General features: G+C 36.9%; 2 protein-coding genes across 3 annotated transcripts in view; one reads left to right on the top strand and one right to left on the bottom strand.

The window, feature by feature from the left end:
- LOC113639110 (centromere protein P) overlaps positions 1 to 17,366 on the bottom strand; it is a 70,616-nt gene that overhangs the window by 5,919 nt on the left and 47,331 nt on the right. The gene's annotated exons all lie outside the window — the stretch shown is intronic.
- Positions 4,332 to 15,602, top strand: ecm2 (extracellular matrix protein 2, female organ and adipocyte specific). Its single transcript, XM_027140795.2, has 10 exons — positions 4,332 to 4,746; positions 5,964 to 6,201; positions 7,311 to 7,499; positions 7,979 to 8,665; positions 9,871 to 9,986; positions 10,718 to 10,853; positions 10,936 to 11,093; positions 13,088 to 13,227; positions 13,383 to 13,709; positions 14,757 to 15,602. The coding sequence occupies exons 2-10, from the start codon at positions 5,973 to 5,975 to the stop codon at positions 14,923 to 14,925; spliced, it is 2,151 nt and encodes a 716-aa protein (XP_026996596.1). The 5' UTR covers positions 4,332 to 4,746; positions 5,964 to 5,972; the 3' UTR covers positions 14,926 to 15,602.

Below are 17,366 nucleotides of genomic sequence, written 5' to 3'. Positions count from 1 at the left end.
AGACTGCAAACTGTCCTCTGTGAAAATGTCAAGAGGAGGAACTACATCTTTCTACAATACAATTAACCTGATAAACCATTTTAAACCATCTAGGCAATGCTAGAAGAGACATTGAAGATAACACCTCATACCAAGAATGGTGTTCTTGATGATCTATTATAAATCACTGACAAGAAGGGTTATGATAATGAATTGTACTTTAATAACAGTTCAACTATAGTACGAGTACTTTTTTGCCATCAAATTAAACCAAAATTCAAGAATCTGTGAGAATCTGATGTTATTTATGGCATGTAAAAGCTGCTCTTCCCCACTGCACCTCTACTGTAATTTCTTTAACTTCTACATAACTATTCCCCTATATATAAACAAGGAAAGAGTAAACAAATCCAAATAAAATAATAACCAAATGAAGCATAACCTTCACAGAAACCTAAGAAAACTCGCAAAACTGCACTTTTTATACACTGTACTAATTTGTCATGATTGTGCAGAGCAAAATGTTCCTTTATAGCAACAAAGCGCAGATTTACCGAATTTTCACTATCCCAATTACTTGCCATGTTTTTAGGCAAACAGTTTGTAATTGAAGCTAGGAAATAACTAAAAAGGCGGGGAAGTCATGGTCTAATGGTTAGATACTGTAGTTTGACTCCTAACCCTAAGGTTGTGGGTTCGAGTCTTGGGGCGGCCATGACTGAGGTGCCCTTGAGCAAGGCACTGAACCCAACTGCTCCCCGGGCGTCGCAGCATAAAAATGGCTGCCCACTGCTCTGGGTGTGTGTTCACGGTGTGTGTTCACGGTGTGTGTGTGTGTACACGGTGTGTGTGTGTTCACGGTGTGTGTGTTCACTGCTGTGTGTGCACTTTGGATGGGTTAAATGCAGAGAACAAATTCGGTATGGGTCACCATACTTAGCTGTATGTCTCATTGTCACTTCACTTATTAAAAGATTACCTGCTTTATAACCAGCATGTTATGCCCTCTTTAAGAGAGTCTGGCAAAAAGATCATTAGTAAACAGGAGAGTAAACTCTCAAACTAGACCTGTTAAAAATGTTACATTAAACAGTTAATATCTCTCAAAAGAAACAAACTTGAGATGTTAACCTATTCATAACAGGTAACTGAATTCTGATTAAGTGAAGTCTACTGTTTAGACACGACTAGAATTGATATCAGTATCAGCGAGTAGCAAAAAAAACATCTTGCAAGAATATGTACGCATCCCTGTTTTTTATTTTCATCCATTACATCATTATAAGAAATAAACTCGACTGTGTCTGCGCCGTACTGTAAAGAAAATCCTCTTCCTTCAAATCACAAGACAGGATTTCAACAGATGTTACATGGAGGAGACTTTTTCCTGTCCCATCTTTTCCTGTAAATGATTTCACATGTGTTTGGTATATGATGGTTTACTCGGTTTATGATGAACGGCTCATCCTGTTCTCTCTTACTATAAAAAACAGCAGCTGTGCTTACCCATTAGATGAGTCATATGACAGCTTAAAATCTGAGTAACATCTACATCAAAAGGTATAGTTAAAGCCAGAGGTAGGGATCGATGCTGAAAGATAAAGAAAAGCTTAGCTATATAAAATATCCCCCGGGCCTCTTCAAATCTGTACACTTTATTTTAATTAGGTCCTGTAGTCATGAGGTCTATCTGTACACACTAAGCTGTATATAATGCATTCACTTGACATTTTCTCTCATTTGGTTATCTTATAGCCTTAAACTCACTTATAACCGATTCTCCACTACATGCAAAAATACATAAATCTTTAAACCCAATTGAGCTCATGGTCCCGCCAGCTCAAGTCCCATATCTGCTTATGTTAAATTCAGTTGATAGTATATGATTTCAAGACACACACCCTCGATGTTAAAGCCACAACCACACATTTTCTGTAGACCTCTAGACTTCTGTTGAGGCACAGATCTAAGGAAAGGAACAAAGAATTTTGCAGCATTAAATCAATTTCACAACCAACCAAGAATCTTTCTACATCGAGCCCCACAACTGAACTGGTGTATGAGCTCTGGTCAGAGAGGTAACCGAGAACCGGCCAGAAGAACAGTAATCATCTGGTATTTTTGATAAAGGAGCCAAATAAAAACCTGAGTAAAAGGCTCAGATTGAGTAAAATGTAAAATGGTTCACTCTGGATTTGCCAGAAGGCACCTAAAAGGACTTTTATGCCATGAGAGAAAGGATTGCATGGTGTGATGGAATTCTGACTAAACTCTTACATGAAGTGTTAATTTTGGACAAAATTAACACTTCATGTAAGAGTTTAGTCAGAATTCTGAGTGTGATGGAATTCTGACTAAACTCTTACATGAAGTGTTAATTTTGGACAAAACACAACAACAAAACAGGCACAGCTCATTGCCTGGCCAATTCTACTGTATCTCTGTTGTGAAACACAGTGGTGACATCATGCTGTGAAAATGTTTTTACAGCAGCAAGCACTAGAAGGCTTTTCCTGATGAATAGATCATATTTCCTAAAAAAAAACCTCAAGAGCTGTCAAGACCTTTGATAGAGCACAGGTAAACTTTCCAACAAGACGATGACCCAAAATAGCTTAAAAAAAATAAAATAAAATAAAATGTCTTGGGCCCTGAAGAAAAGGCCTGGATGAATCCAGCTGTGAAGAGCTTGTAACATGACACCGAAGACAACTTCAGGGTCTAAAAATGTGTCAAAGTATAACCTATATAAGTATAACAAATAAGTAAAACAAAGTGTTTTGAAGACAGTATTCAGTCTTTCTGCATTAAGTAACCTTCACTGAATGCAATGTATATAAAAATTTTTGGCCTTAAAGTGAATATTTAACATAAGGGTCAAATTTCTGGGCACTACCATTTCCCAAGACCTTAAATGAAGGAAGTATCCAATAAATCTGATTCTGATGTATATGGTTCAAAAATATACTTATTCTTAATGAATTGATTCTTCTTAGTTTAACTTATAAATTGGACACCAACTTTAAGCTAGTAATCGACAATCAAACCCACTTTTGTAGCAGATATTGAAAAACATATTAAAAAAAAAAAATTTTTTTCTAAAAGTGTTTGCATCTTAATCTTTCTATGTAGCAGGAAACTAAACAAAGTTTAATACTTTGCTGCATGGTTAAAACAGAAATAATCTATAAATCACCAGTCACCATCAAGTCAGTTCACTACCTATAAAAATGTGCGGTGGCTTGTCTTATCCAGCTGGATACTAGGCCAATGTTCCACTTCTGCAAAACATCACCTCATTATAATGATTAGCTCTCCTTATTTATGAGTGTAATTAGTCAAATCAGGCTTTGTGTTGAATATTTGGAACTGAAATTCGGTACATTCATCTGCAATCATGTCAATTTAGTTTACAATGTGCTTGTGCTCTAGATTAGCATGCTTAACAAAAGGCCAGAGGTATTTATTCTAACCCTGCTCAACACCACATCATTTTTTCTCATTAACAAGAAATGAGTTTAATTGTGAAATTGCATGTTGTGGTGGATGAACAGAACAAATGTACATAGTCCTATACTCCATCAAGTCGATATTCCAACCAGGGCTGCAAAATCATCTGTAACTGATATATTTAAAAGAGTCTTGTATCTTTTATATAATCTGTGTATTATACAGTGTTTTATACACTGTGAAGTCAACCTCCATTTTTATCCCAAAAGTAGATTACAGTACTGTCCCTTTAAGTAAAGCAAATAATGCATATTACAGTTTTACTTGTCAAAGTTTTTCTCCTCTGGAGGGAAACTTAATGATGATTTAAGGAGAATTGTTTCTGTCTATTTAAACAACCTCATCATAAAAATGGCACTTCAGAGATGTCTCTTTATGACAGAGACAAACTCAGCCTCTGTCATCATTCAAATTATATGTCTCACAAACACTAACTCCTTGATCTTACACTCATTATGGTCTGTGATGGTCAGGCGCTTCATGTGTTCTTACATTTTATACACAGGTCACTAGTACAAATACATTCGCGGCACATTTTTAGGGAAAAACGAATGACACAGTATATAAGAATTGACATCATATAAATGAAAATTTGTATAACATAAAGGAAGAAAAATGAAGGATAAATCTTACAGTACTGCACATGTTATCCATAAATCAACAACCCAAAACAGCACTTACAGACTAGACATAACCACCCTCTATATGAAACTGGATACAGCCTCCTTATTCTTTTGCCCACCCATGAAACGGGAGATGGGGCTGGACAAAAGGATCATGGGGAAGAAAACCTTTTAATGCACACTGAAAATTCATATCCAGGACACTTTCTTGGTTGTTCTTATCAGTTTATACAGATCCTCTGTGCCTCAGGGAATTTTGAACATGTACATTACATCCAAGTTTCTATCCTAAGTGGATGTTCTAACATAAGAACTAATGACAAGCTATATGGCATCTCTTTTGTTCACAGCACCTCCATAGCCTAGTAATTACAGCACAGCAAATCACCAACCTCTTTCTTCCAAAAGAGGCAGTATCTTGTACCTGACACTAAGACTGTGTCTTTCAAATACTGAACTGAAGAAGCTTCTTAGGCAAGCCCTGGCTTCGCTCAGAGCGCAGCCTCGTCTGTTTTAGACATTTGTCAGCTCGGCAGCCGAGTAGACGCACGCTATCATAGCGTTGCTGGCAAAGCCCACACAGCCTGGGAAAGGCGGAAATATTTGGCCTCGCAAAACTGCCTGCAAAAAACTGGTAATGTACTAATGCCTTGCTTGTTTCTGCTCTCCTTTACCTCTAACCAACAATAAAGCTGTTAAACCTTCAGGAATCTGCACTGTTTTTTTCAGCAGATGTAACTTTACTAGTAGTAGCATTGCTCTTTCTGGATACAGTTTGAGTTTTTGATCAAGTACTTGGGATGATTAAAAATATATACACACACATGAAACAACAGTGCGTGTGGAGAAAAAAAATCAGTTAATTGTTTGCATTTGTTGGTTTTGTTCCAGCAGTTGTTCCGACTGGGAAACTCTATAGTGTAAACACTGCTCTCTAATTGCGTTCAGAAAAAAAAAAACCCATACAAAGTTATGCTGGATGTCCTGACTCATTACTAGATATTTTCTGCCCTCCTCTCTTTTTGCCTCTTCGAAAGTTCTTTCCATCTGAGCCTTGTCATCCTAAAAGGCTTGTTAACCATAGAAATGCATTCTATGGTTCCTTCTTTTTCTCCTCACTCATCAGATTTCTTCTTTTTTTTCCCTTTGTGCCACAGACCCAGATCTGTTTGAGCACTAACCACATGACACAATGCCTAAGGCTCGCAGCCTGTGTGTTGACATCGGTTAAGGAGCAGGGGCGGTATCCCTAAGCACGTCTGAACTTCCTGCCTTGATTACTAATCGCAAATCTGTGCTGCTTACTGTTCTTCTCAAGACTTAATTATTGTGTAGCTTATTCTTGCAATGTTATGTTCCAATGTTCCTCTTATGCATTGTTTTAATGGTTTATTTCTGGTGATAAAGAAAGCGTGGAAATGTTTTGTTGCACATGGATTGAATTGATTCGCTCTTCTGCAGTGAGGAGAAAGTTTTGGTATATTAAATACAGTTTTATTACAGAAATACAGAAAACTGAAAGGTGTACAGCTGTTTGTCAGGAACAAGAGTGATTCTACTAAAAAAATATTTATCATCTTGTTAAATCTAAACATGACACTTAAAACTAGTAATTGGTACCTACTGTAACACACAACTAAATAATAGCTTTTGGGTAGCCTTACTGTTTTGCTATAAGGTGCCACTATATTCACCGAGGTGTCTGACATTCCAGGATAATACACAAGCCCAAATACAATGTAACTTGCTATTTATTTCCAGACTTGTTATTATAGAAGTGTGTGTGAAACTATAAATTAAAAGGGGTATATTAAGGACAAAGGGGTCTAAGATCTTCGTTTCGTTCCACAGACTTCCGTCATGAGACTATGGTTTTTACTTGCCGTGTCATTTTTCTGCTGGCTAAGCTACAGTGTTGCCAAAGAACAGAATCAGAATCGTCCCATGGCTAAAGGAAGACGAAGGAGGGGGAAGAAAATGGTCCGTCAAGGCAGGATGCCAGTAAATGGTGGATATAACGGAGCATCAGTTTTCATTGAGTCTTATAAAGGGGTAGAGGAACCAAAGCCGAACTACAATGTTATTCCAGGTCAGTATATACTTAAGAGGGGTCCTTAAAGTTGACTGACGCAAAAGCTTACTGAATCTGGCTTTATATTAGTACAAATCACTGTATTTAACAATAAAAACTGTTTTACAGTAAACTGTTTTACAAATCAGCTATAAGTCTTTCAAAATGACTGCTAACTCCAAGTTCTCCTAAAAGAGAGAGAGAAAGCTAAGAGAATTTTGAAAACTCAGCTCAATAATTATTAACATGATTTAACATGGCTATAAACTTCGTAGGTTTAGGGTCAACTTATGCTTTCCACTGAGGACTTGTGGTATTTCCTGAAAGGAAAATCTTGGGAAGCCAGCTATTTGTTGACATGACCATATTGCCCATGGTGGTATTACACTGACCACATGATTACTGGCTGTATATTCAATCTGAGCAGCTACGGTGTAAGAACCGCAATTCTGGTCAACAGGAAGATAAGTTTACAATGTGAAATGGTTGGTCTCGCAGTATATTTCACAAGAACTCCAAGCTAATATAAAAAGCTCCTTGATTGTGTCCTGTGTTAATAATCACAAGGAGACAAGTAACATGTAGATTACATTATACACTTATACAGTACATACACACTAGCCCACTGTAGGTATCTGTGAGCTTGTGTAGGCAAGACAGGGCAGATGGCACTTTCCTCAGAGTGTGTTATGCTGACACAGAATGTGGAGCAGCAACTTTTTACAGTTTAACAGAAAAGTTGCAGCTGATAGATTTCATGTGTCTCAGAGGAAGCATGTGAAGCATAGCCTTCACTCTTCTGGGCTGGACGCTGTTGTTGGATAGGGAAGAACTGGCTGGTGGGTGGGAATTGGACATTGGGAATGAATGGCTCAGAATCTTATTGTTCTGAGTCACCTGGAAGAAGATTATGATTCTTCCTGATGTCATCTCGGGGAGTTTTTCCTTACCACCATATCCTCTAACTTGCTCATTATGAATTTAAATCTAAATACAGTAATGTGTGTCTGCAAAGCCACTTTGTAACAATGTCCACTGTAAAAAAAAATATATATATACAAATTATATCATAAATTAGTGCTATATAATAGTGCTATTAACCCAATTCAATCCTTCATTTCCTCTAGGGAACACAGGACAGTGTGTATTTCAGGGCATCACTATGTTTGATAAAACTGTGTGGTCACCGAAGCCCTGCATCACCTGCTTATGCTCCAGTGGGAATGTGGTGTGTGATGAAATGCAATGTCCGTTTTTAGAATGCCAACTCAAATTTAAACCTATCGGACAGTGCTGCCCAATCTGCATTGAGCGCAGTGAGTAAAATACCTTGGTCCAACCTAGAACTCCTTTGCTTTCACTTTTAAAGGGCTAAGTTTCTTTGGCCATTGTGTCTTTGTTTCTGTTAAGTTTGTCAAATCTACATTCAAATCTTAATCATGCAATATTTGTAGATTTTGCCCAGAAGCAGCGAAACTACTCAGTGCATACATATCTCACTAACCAATGGTTCCAAGCGTAATTTAAATAAAAGGAAAACAAACAAACAAACATTTTTTTAATTCATGGAAATCACAACCCATTCTATCAAAGTTATTATATTTAAAAATATTTATTTATATTACCCTCAGACCTAATGTATGTAGGTATTTTCTGCACAATTTTCAAAAGGAATTGCCATTTTTTTTACATTCTGGTGTGGATATATCACCTTTAATGTAATTCATATTAAAATTAATAGTTCTCAAACACTGAATTGATTCTGACTCTTGATGTATTACTACAACAATCACAGCTCATGAAGTCTCTGAACACTCTGGAGATTCCCCTGTTCCTAATGATCCAAGCATCACTGACGCAGCGTTTCTGCCTGAGAATAGCTCCAGAAAAGAGAAATACAAGAAGGAAGAGGAGAGGATCCTAAGGAAAGATGCTGAGCATAAGAAGAGGAAGAAGCAGAAGAAGCAGACAGAAAAACGGAGGAAACAATTAGAGGAGCAAGAGCGAGAGGAGGAAATGAGGAGGTTGCGAGAAGAAGCAGAAATGAGAGCAGAAGCAGAAAAAGAGAGAGGAAAGAGAATGGAGGAACTCCAGCGGGTGGAGGAAGAGAGAATAAGGAGGAGAGAGAAGGAAGAGAGGGAAAGGCTGAGGACTATTCAGGATGAAGCAGAGCGAGTAAGGAATGAACTGAGGGCAGAGGAAGATGAAGAGGAGGAGGAGGAAGAGACTGTGTGGTTAAGAGGGGATGTTTTCCAAATGCCACCACAGTCGCCTACCCCTCTAGTCTTTCCTCCTCCAACTGCACCGTCTGAGCCCAGTCACGCTGGAGAGGGAGAGGATGCAGACGAGGAATCTGCACGGATTAGCTACGCACTCCCTCAGGGATGCACGATCTCTGATGTCATTGTCTCCTGTGAAAATGCCAAACTCACCAGTATTCCTCCTCTTTCCATCCCTGAGCTCAAATCTCTCAATCTACAGGGTAAGGATGACTACAAAGTACAAACAATGTGTGCAGGCCAACGGTAACAAGTCTAACTGTAAGGAAAGACTATATTACAACCTGATTTATTATGGCTCTACAGTGTAGGATGTGATGTCTTATTCTTGTGTGTTGTGATGTTTCTTAAATCAATGGCAGAATTAAAATGTGTTAGTAATTATACATGAGAGATTAAGGTCACAACAACCTGCAGAACATCATAAAATAATAATAATAAAAAAAAAATAATTTAACCATTAGGAGTTGTAATGCAGCTTTGAGCAAATTGGATGTGGATCTTTTATCACTCAGATTTCAGCAGCTTTGAACAGTTCAGCTTGTCATATTACCAGAATATAATCACCATTTCCAAGGCAGCAGAAATGCTGACACTGGAGACTCTTTCCAAAAATGTTAAACAAACATCTCCTTCCAGAAATCTTAATCAACAATACCTTTGTTAAATAACACATTTATGAATCGGGTTATCAGAGCGGTTCAGTTACGTAGGGTGTCTGTTACATGTGAATGAGCTGTCAGTATAGATAGGATATAGTATTAGAACATGTACATTAATATAAATCTGATTTACAATACAACTTCAAAAAAACAGATTTCTCATAACGTAATTGTATCATGTGGAAAATCTCGTGCCTTGGGAATGTTTCTGGTGTATGTGCGAGGTAGCTTCTGACATGTCCATCATAAGCGTCAATCACTGACAGGTGATTCAGTTTGAGTGATTCCCTGATCCAAGGAAAAGCGAGTGTGATCATCCATGATGCTGCGTTACTGCACTTTTGCTGCCTCTAGAACATGTTCTTATGCCGGGATCACGAGAAAGAAAATAATAATAATACATAGCCTCTTTAGACTTCCATAGCGTAGGACAATACTGTCAGAGTTGCAAAATAGTTCTAATGCAGTAAAGTAACAATTTCCACATTATTGGCTAAAAGTATTCAAACCAATGCTCTAACACATTTTGTGTAGTATTTCCACAAAGCTTCACTCTTACAACCTACCTTGCTATAACCATGACCTCGTCTTTGAAAGTATTTTATCTACCTTATAATCTGGAAAGAAAAATGGACCTCAACGTCATTCATCAAAAATGCTTTTGGTGAATAAAATAATCTCTATCATGACTAGTTAATTCGAGCAATCTGTAGTGACTTAACACACCGTATTTTGTGAATCCACAGGAAATGCAATCACTACCATTCCAGCTGAAGCATTTAACGGTGTGCTGAATTTGGAGTGGATAGATTTTGGAAAAAATAAGATCTTATCATCTGGAATTGATCCACAAGCGTTTACGGTAAGGACTTACATTTGCAATCATTCATTTTGTAAATGTTTTTATCCAAAGTGACTTAAAACTGAGCTGATCAGATGTAGGAAAAGGTCCTTGCTCAACAGTGATTGTCAAATTGTCAATAGAGTAGTACAAGCCCTAGCCTAAGTAACATAATTCTGTGCCCTACACTCTGGTCCACCATCGCCCACTTTTCCAATATGAAGACAGAATACGAATACATAAAAGTGCACTAATAAAAACAACACTGTGTTTTTATAGTCATGAATAATCAATTCTGACTTTAGAGCTGACACAAACATTAGTGCTGCAGTGTTTTTCCTCCCTGTGCTCAGGCTACTTAGAATTGCCAATTAAAATAAACAAAGAATTCCATGGCACCTGATCAAGACAAATATCGGAAAGCCTGCTCCTACATTCAGTTATACTCTGTAGTTCACAAAAGCTTTATAAAGAAGTTCTTTATTTAACAAAACCTTTAGTAGTAGTCCAGTCACACAACACCACCACAGATACACTAGAAATAATGTAATATTGTGTCTAGATTAGAGAAAGAACATCATTTTGCATTTTAAAGATAATGAATTTTACATGAGATTGCATCAGGTTGCAATACATTATTTGTATCAGGAAAATGTACAAAAAAAGTCAAAGTGTCCAAAACTTCACTAATCTATTTCTCCGGTTTTATTTTAATTTGAAACAATGCCATTTTATTTTAATTGTATTTACAGAAGCTTAAATTTTTAACCCGGTTATATATGGATGGAAATTTGTTGGAACAAATCCCCCCAGGGCTTCCATATATGCTACAAGAATTAAAGATCAATGAGAACAACCTCCAAGAGATAGATGAGGACAGCTTTGAAGGTAAACCATCCAGGCTTGTAGAGCATCGTAACTAATAATGTTTTTGAGTGATGCCTAAAAGTTTTGTCATAACCCCTCATAGGTCTGAGCAATCTGGTTACTTTGGAAATGGAAGGAAACTTACTGAGTGAAGCAAACGTAAATCCCAAAGTCTTCACAACACTGAAACAGCTCACCTACCTACGCTTGGGCAGGAACCACTTTCGCACCATCCCTCAAGGACTTCCGGCGAATCTGCAGGTACTGTTAGAAGTGTGGATACGATATGGTGGCAGGTCATCTGTCAAAGCTTATTCACCCTGCTGTAACCGATACTATTCCACTGCTCATGCAAAAATTCACATGGCCATCTGACATGCATTTTGTTCATCTCATTAATGAATCTCATCAAACGTTCTCACATTTGGTCACAGCGTATCCAGTCCATCAACTGGTATATTCATTAAAGGTAGGAGGAAGCAGGAGAACCGGGAAAAATCCTGAACACAGGAACAAACCAGGGATCTAAGAGCCTCCCTGATACTTGCATGCTAACTAAATCTAATATAATAATATTTTCAGTTCCAACAAAGAATGTGATTATAACCAAACCGTCTACACAACACTAAATCACGCTATATAAACAATGCACCACCTTCAGCAGATCTGAACAGTCTCACACTGAAATGTTGGCTGCTGATGTGTTATCTTATATACATCATTGATCACATACCAAAATAAAAAAACATAATTTCTTTTATATTTTATTTGTGGTCTCCATGAGACTAAAGGACAACTGGGGCAAAGTGGTGTTATGGGTAACAGTAACGGAACACAGCGTACATACAGTAGATAAAGTCTACTGAACCATGTTATTCTCAACAGCTCCCCCATTTGGTCATAAAATATAACAAATAACAAACAAAGAAACAATGAATAATCAATTAACACATTGAATAAGCAACATAACTACATCATTTTATCCACTTATTACCGAATGGGAGTTCAGACACCTGGCAGTTATTCTGCTATAACAAGTTTGCATTACTTAGCATTAGCTTTGGATATATCATTACTGACAAGAAGTACAAGCACAAAATTGCGTTGAGCGTTGTTAATTAATCTTTACAACTCAATCAGGAAGCTATTGCAGAGAAATGATTTCAGATATTTAACTTTGCTGTGATCTTATTGCAACTTACTTGCTGTGACCTTATTGGATAAATTCTAAAATCTAGTTTATCAGTTTATTTGCTGATTACATTAATAATACCTTACAGTATATCCAAAGATTCAATCACTCCTTCTTGAGATATCACAGGAATGTCAGACTGACACACGGACAACCCGAAACCACACGTTTATGTATGCCATTATGTATTATGTTTATTCCCCTGCAACCTGTGATATTTTATATTTTATAACCCAGTTGCCCAAAATCCACTTATTATAAACAAAAAGCCCTTAATTCTATATTAAGGAATACAACAAATAGAGAAATTGATTTTGGTTGCCTCAGGCCACTTACATCTAGGAGCACTCAGACTGAACTGCAATATTTTCCTAGTGAAAAGGTCATTTAACTGAGGAACCATGCGGTATTTCCATATGGAAGCGATTCTAGCAGAGTTCATGACACACAAGCCTTAGAAACATGAGCTGACCGAAAACAATAGATCCATCAGTATGCTAGAAACAAAATAACTAAGGAGGAGCAATTCTAATAATTTGGTAGGGACCATAAAGAGTTGGCTTTTCTTTGTCTCACAATCTTTATTACAAACATCCTGCTCAGGTCTGTATTGCACTGCCTCATCTGCGTTGCCCTTAACACTATAAAACATGAGGCTGTGTTTTTTCCGTATGTTTTGGTTTGTTATACGTCACACTGCCCTACATGCAGTCATTTAACATGTGAGTGCGATGGCAGCCACCAACTGTACAACAGTGACAAGACCCAAAGCACAAGTGTCTGATAGTGAGGTATTTATATCTGTGGTTACTGTTTTTTATATGTTGGGTCAGCCTTCTGTCTGTCATGTAGTTAAAAAAACTGCATGTGCATATAAGGTGCTCATGCCTGCGATTACAAAGACACGGAAGTATTAATTAAGCCTAAGAAATGACAATTCATAGTTAAATTTTAAGAAACCCCCAAACCTAGGCCAGTGACACACGATGTTTGTGGTTTCATCACATGCTTAAGTGCAAAAATATATTTTAAATCAAATAAAATTTTCTGCTTTGTTTTTTAGGAGTTGCATCTTGAAAACAACTTAATTGAAGAAATACCTGACGGAGCTTTTAACCAAAGCAAAAACCTCCAAGTCGTTGTTTTAAGACACAATAAAATAGATGAGTCGCGGATTTCACCCTTTGCTTGGTTAAATCACAGGTATGTAAAAATAATATAAAACCACATCATATTACATGATAAAATTAACCCCAGCAAATGTTTTATTTTCCTGTGGAATATAGAAATATTCCTTGACATTTCGAATACATTAGTTGCTTAGCACCCGGTTTCCCTTATGAACAATATCTTTAAAGGAATCTGGAATCAGTTGATCTCTCACACAACAAACTCCATTTGGTCCCGTCGTTCCTGCCAAAGTCCTTGGTTCACCTGGTGTTGGTCGGCAATCAGATCGAACGTATTCCAGGATACGTGTTTGCTCACATGGAGCCTGGCCTTGAGTATCTGTATCTCTCCTACAACAAGCTGGATGGAGAAGGAGTGGAACCAGAGTCTTTCTTTGGCACATTTAACACTATGACCGAACTCTGTCTTGACCACAACCAACTGACCAGCATTCCCATCGGTGTCAATGAGATGACGGTGTTACATTTCCTCAGGCTTAACAACAATAACATAAGGTATCACAAACAGTTCAAACAGTTCATCATGTACTGTAACATAACACTGATTTGATATCAAGCAAATGTATTTTCCAGACAACAAAAGCTACAGGGACTTGGTTGGAAATGTCCAAAGCAATTCTGCATAGCCATCTTTAATACATATACTTTGGGTGGGTAGGGGGAATTTCACAAAACTTTCTTTGGTAAAGATTTTACAAAACGTTGGGGTATGGATGAACAATGCTCTTACAAAAGATGTTCCCTCGGTTGGTGTTTTTACATGTGGTTGTGGTGAGCGCTGTCTAACACTTCTCTCAAAAATAACACAGTGCAAGATGCGGTTTCTGTGAAGGCTATAGCACATGATTTTCATTCTTAACAACCATTCAGTCAATCCTGATGCCATGTGGATGCGGCATCATAGTTAAAGAGATCATCTTTCTTCCCGGATAGAATGTATCGGAAAAAGATAAAGGTGATCAGAAAGATCTGTGTAAAGAGATATACAAACCAAAACATCACCAAAATCACTGTTGGATTGTCTATGATATTGATTCTATTTAGAATCGGGTTTCAACACACTGTAACAATTAAGGATTTCTAAAATGCAGCTAAGCTCTCACAGAACCTGTAAATGGACATGTACTGTTAGGTATAATGGTGATAAAAAACACCTGATACTGTAACAATCATGGCAGTACATTTATAGAAAGATGCACTGCAATAAATAGATTGTTTGCTGGTACAAGAAAGATAACATGATAACATGCAGTGGTAACGGTGAGTATTTTGGCATGTGCAAAATAATTTAAAAAAGAATGAAAGACCTCCACTATCAACATAAACCTCTATATATATATATATATATATATATATATATATATATAGATATATATATTATATATATATATATATATATATATATATATATATATATATATATATATATATATATACATACATACATACTGTGTGTGTGTGTTTGTGTGGTGTGTGTATATGTATGGATTTATATATATATACCCACAGTCTTTTTAATGTTTTCATTCCTCTAACCAACAGGCACATTGGAGAGGACAATATCTGTGACCCCTTGAACGATGAAGATTCGCATATAGTAGCCTTGCGCCTTGAGAATAATTTGCTTGACCCCCGGAAAATTCCTCCATCTGCCTTTGCATGTGTTAGGTCTTACTCTAGTGTTGTTTTGAGGCCTCAAAGAATTAAATAATCTTATAATGATGTCTTAAGCATGTTAATCTTTCTTATTACAGTGCCCAATCAATGCTGAGAGAAGAAAATGTAATGTAAAATTCTCCATACTTTTGCTAGAGTTTTGCATGGAGGTCACTGTTACATATGTTGATCAGTTTATAAGACAAAAGCCTTTATTCATTAGCAAGGAGAATTAAGGCATGGTTACATGCTGGTATGTAGAGCATGTCAGCAGATGTGGTTATAGGGACATATTTAGACATTTAGTCTTCCTATGAATGCAAAATGGAAATATTTTCTTTCCGATTATTCAGTCAGGGAAAAACGGCAGATCAGAACTCCAAAGCTATTAAGGATATGATTCTGTTAAAACCAGTATTTCAATATTTCACCAATTTTCATACATTTTCATAGATCATAAAGAAAAATGTATAGTTTTACAAGAAGTGTATTTGTATAGCTGCACAATACCATGAAGAACAAACCAAAAGATGATTACTACTGAGTAAAAAAAGATGTACTAGTATCCTAATATATTTTCTCATTATTCGTAAGACCTCCTGGGAACGAATTCATTCTTTCGATTTCTGTGCCTTTAAACCACTCGCTACCATACGGATTCACATTTACCCCTTTGTCTGGATATGTATTTAATAATGTATTTAATAAAATAAGGCTTGATGTTTACCACTACATCACATGCATTCATTTATTCTGGATGACTGCACATCCCTATGTTTGGTTATACATGGGAAACAGATGAGGTGTAATTTTTTATAATCAGCAATTGTTACTATGGAAAAGGTTTGGGAATCTGGATGCATTTAAATGATTCATCTGGTGTTTCTTTTGACATTTGCTAGAACATTCGAGTATACAGCTACATTGGATAAGAATGGGTCTGGAGAAATTCCCTTATAGGGTCTGTATCTGTTTTCACCATGTATCACAAATGCTTACCAGAATGATGAAAACTTGGAAGTTGCTAAATAAATTACAGAGCATCTCTATCTGACCAGTCATCATAACAGCTAGGTATAGGTACAGCAAAATGACAGGAATGACAAATGAATGTTCTGCAACAAATGTAAAACAAAGGATTGTGTGGAACTTTTTGAAGACTTAAAATAGGAGTTCAACAGGATAAAATCCAAGCATACGGCTAAACAGTTCTGGGTAACTAACTTCATTAAGAGCTCAAAAGTGGATCTCTGGCTGTGCTATGATTTGATTACAAGCTTTGTCCATATCTATTTTATTTAGTTATGTGTGATCAGTTGTGATGTCGTGATCAGTCATCCTTTTCCATTGGCATATGGATAAACTGTAAGAAAGTTTTCAAAAGAATCGGCATTTCAACAGCAGAAGCCATCTGGGGAAGTTAAAAAGTCTGAACTGCAAGGCAAGGGAAAGTGGACTCTCACTTTTAGAAGAGGCCCTGACATTTGAGTGCAAACTCAAATTGTTTGCAAGGCACATGGATTGTGGTTAACTTGATGACTTTCCCATGCGGAAACAGTACAAAGAAAGGAAAGGAGATGATGGAAAAATGTTGCTGATGATAATTATCTGCCTGACTGTCACATGGGCTCAATCAGAAAAAGACGCTACACCCCCTGCAGCATAACGGGTCGAATGTACAGGATTGTATCTTCTTTTGGCATTGCCACGAACGGCCCAAGTGTTGAGAATATAGTGACGCATGACTCATCTGTACAGATCACTTTTTCCACATCTCTGTAGACCAATGTCTATGGGGTTTTTTTTTTGCACCACTGAACTCTTAATCTTTGTAATGATAGGTTTACTGCAACTCTACCATAATATCCATCTCCATGTACTTACTGATCTGTTCTTTGATGCTCTGTTCACATCTTGCTTTAACATTCTTCTTTGCCTCAATAAATTGCTTGTGTGTATTTCATTACATATTGCACTAAATATTGCATATTTTAATGACACGTGAGCATCATGGTCATTGCATGTGTGTTCTTCACCTCAATTTCCAACCCTGTTTATTGTATTTACCATAGATATAAACACAAATGTCACTTACTGGAACAAAGTACTGTGACTGAAGCTCATGGCACCAGTGCCCCAAAATTTCAACCCTATTTTTTTTTTTTTTAATAAACTTCGATATGTTTCATTTGCCATCTTTATCCAAAATGTTCCAGCGTGGCATTTTAACCAAATCAATGTGTCCCAATGTAGCTATGTTAAAATGTATAATTAAGTCAGTATCTGATCTTCATTAAAGTTTTTACCTGAACTATTTATTGTGCAGTATGAAAAGGTCTCAGTGCGTGATGTGTATTCTTGATGTGTGTGGTGTGTCTAATTTAGTATTATCTGTAGCGTTATTAGCAAACAAGCGATACAATAGATGTGAAAAAGACAACAAACACTACAATTACTATAAATACTTACTAAGTAATTACATTAGTTACTAAATCT

The sequence above is a fragment of the Tachysurus fulvidraco genome, chromosome 2, assembly GCF_022655615.1.
Source record: "Tachysurus fulvidraco isolate hzauxx_2018 chromosome 2, HZAU_PFXX_2.0, whole genome shotgun sequence".
NCBI classification, from domain to species: Eukaryota; Metazoa; Chordata; class Actinopteri; order Siluriformes; family Bagridae; genus Tachysurus; species Tachysurus fulvidraco.
The sequence above is the reverse complement of the archived record's forward strand: the minus strand, read 5'-3'. Positions and strand labels throughout refer to the sequence as shown.

Coding starts and splice junctions, on each gene's coding strand:
- ecm2 (XM_027140795.2), top strand. CDS start 5,973: ATGAGACTATGGTTTTTACTTGCCGTGTCATTTTTCTGCTGGCTAAGC. Junction 7,500..7,978: donor CCCAATCTGCATTGAGCGCA/GTGAGTAAAATA, acceptor CAACAATCACAG/CTCATGAAGTCTCTGAACAC. Junction 13,710..14,756: donor CTTAACAACAATAACATAAG/GTATCACAAACA, acceptor TCTAACCAACAG/GCACATTGGAGAGGACAATA.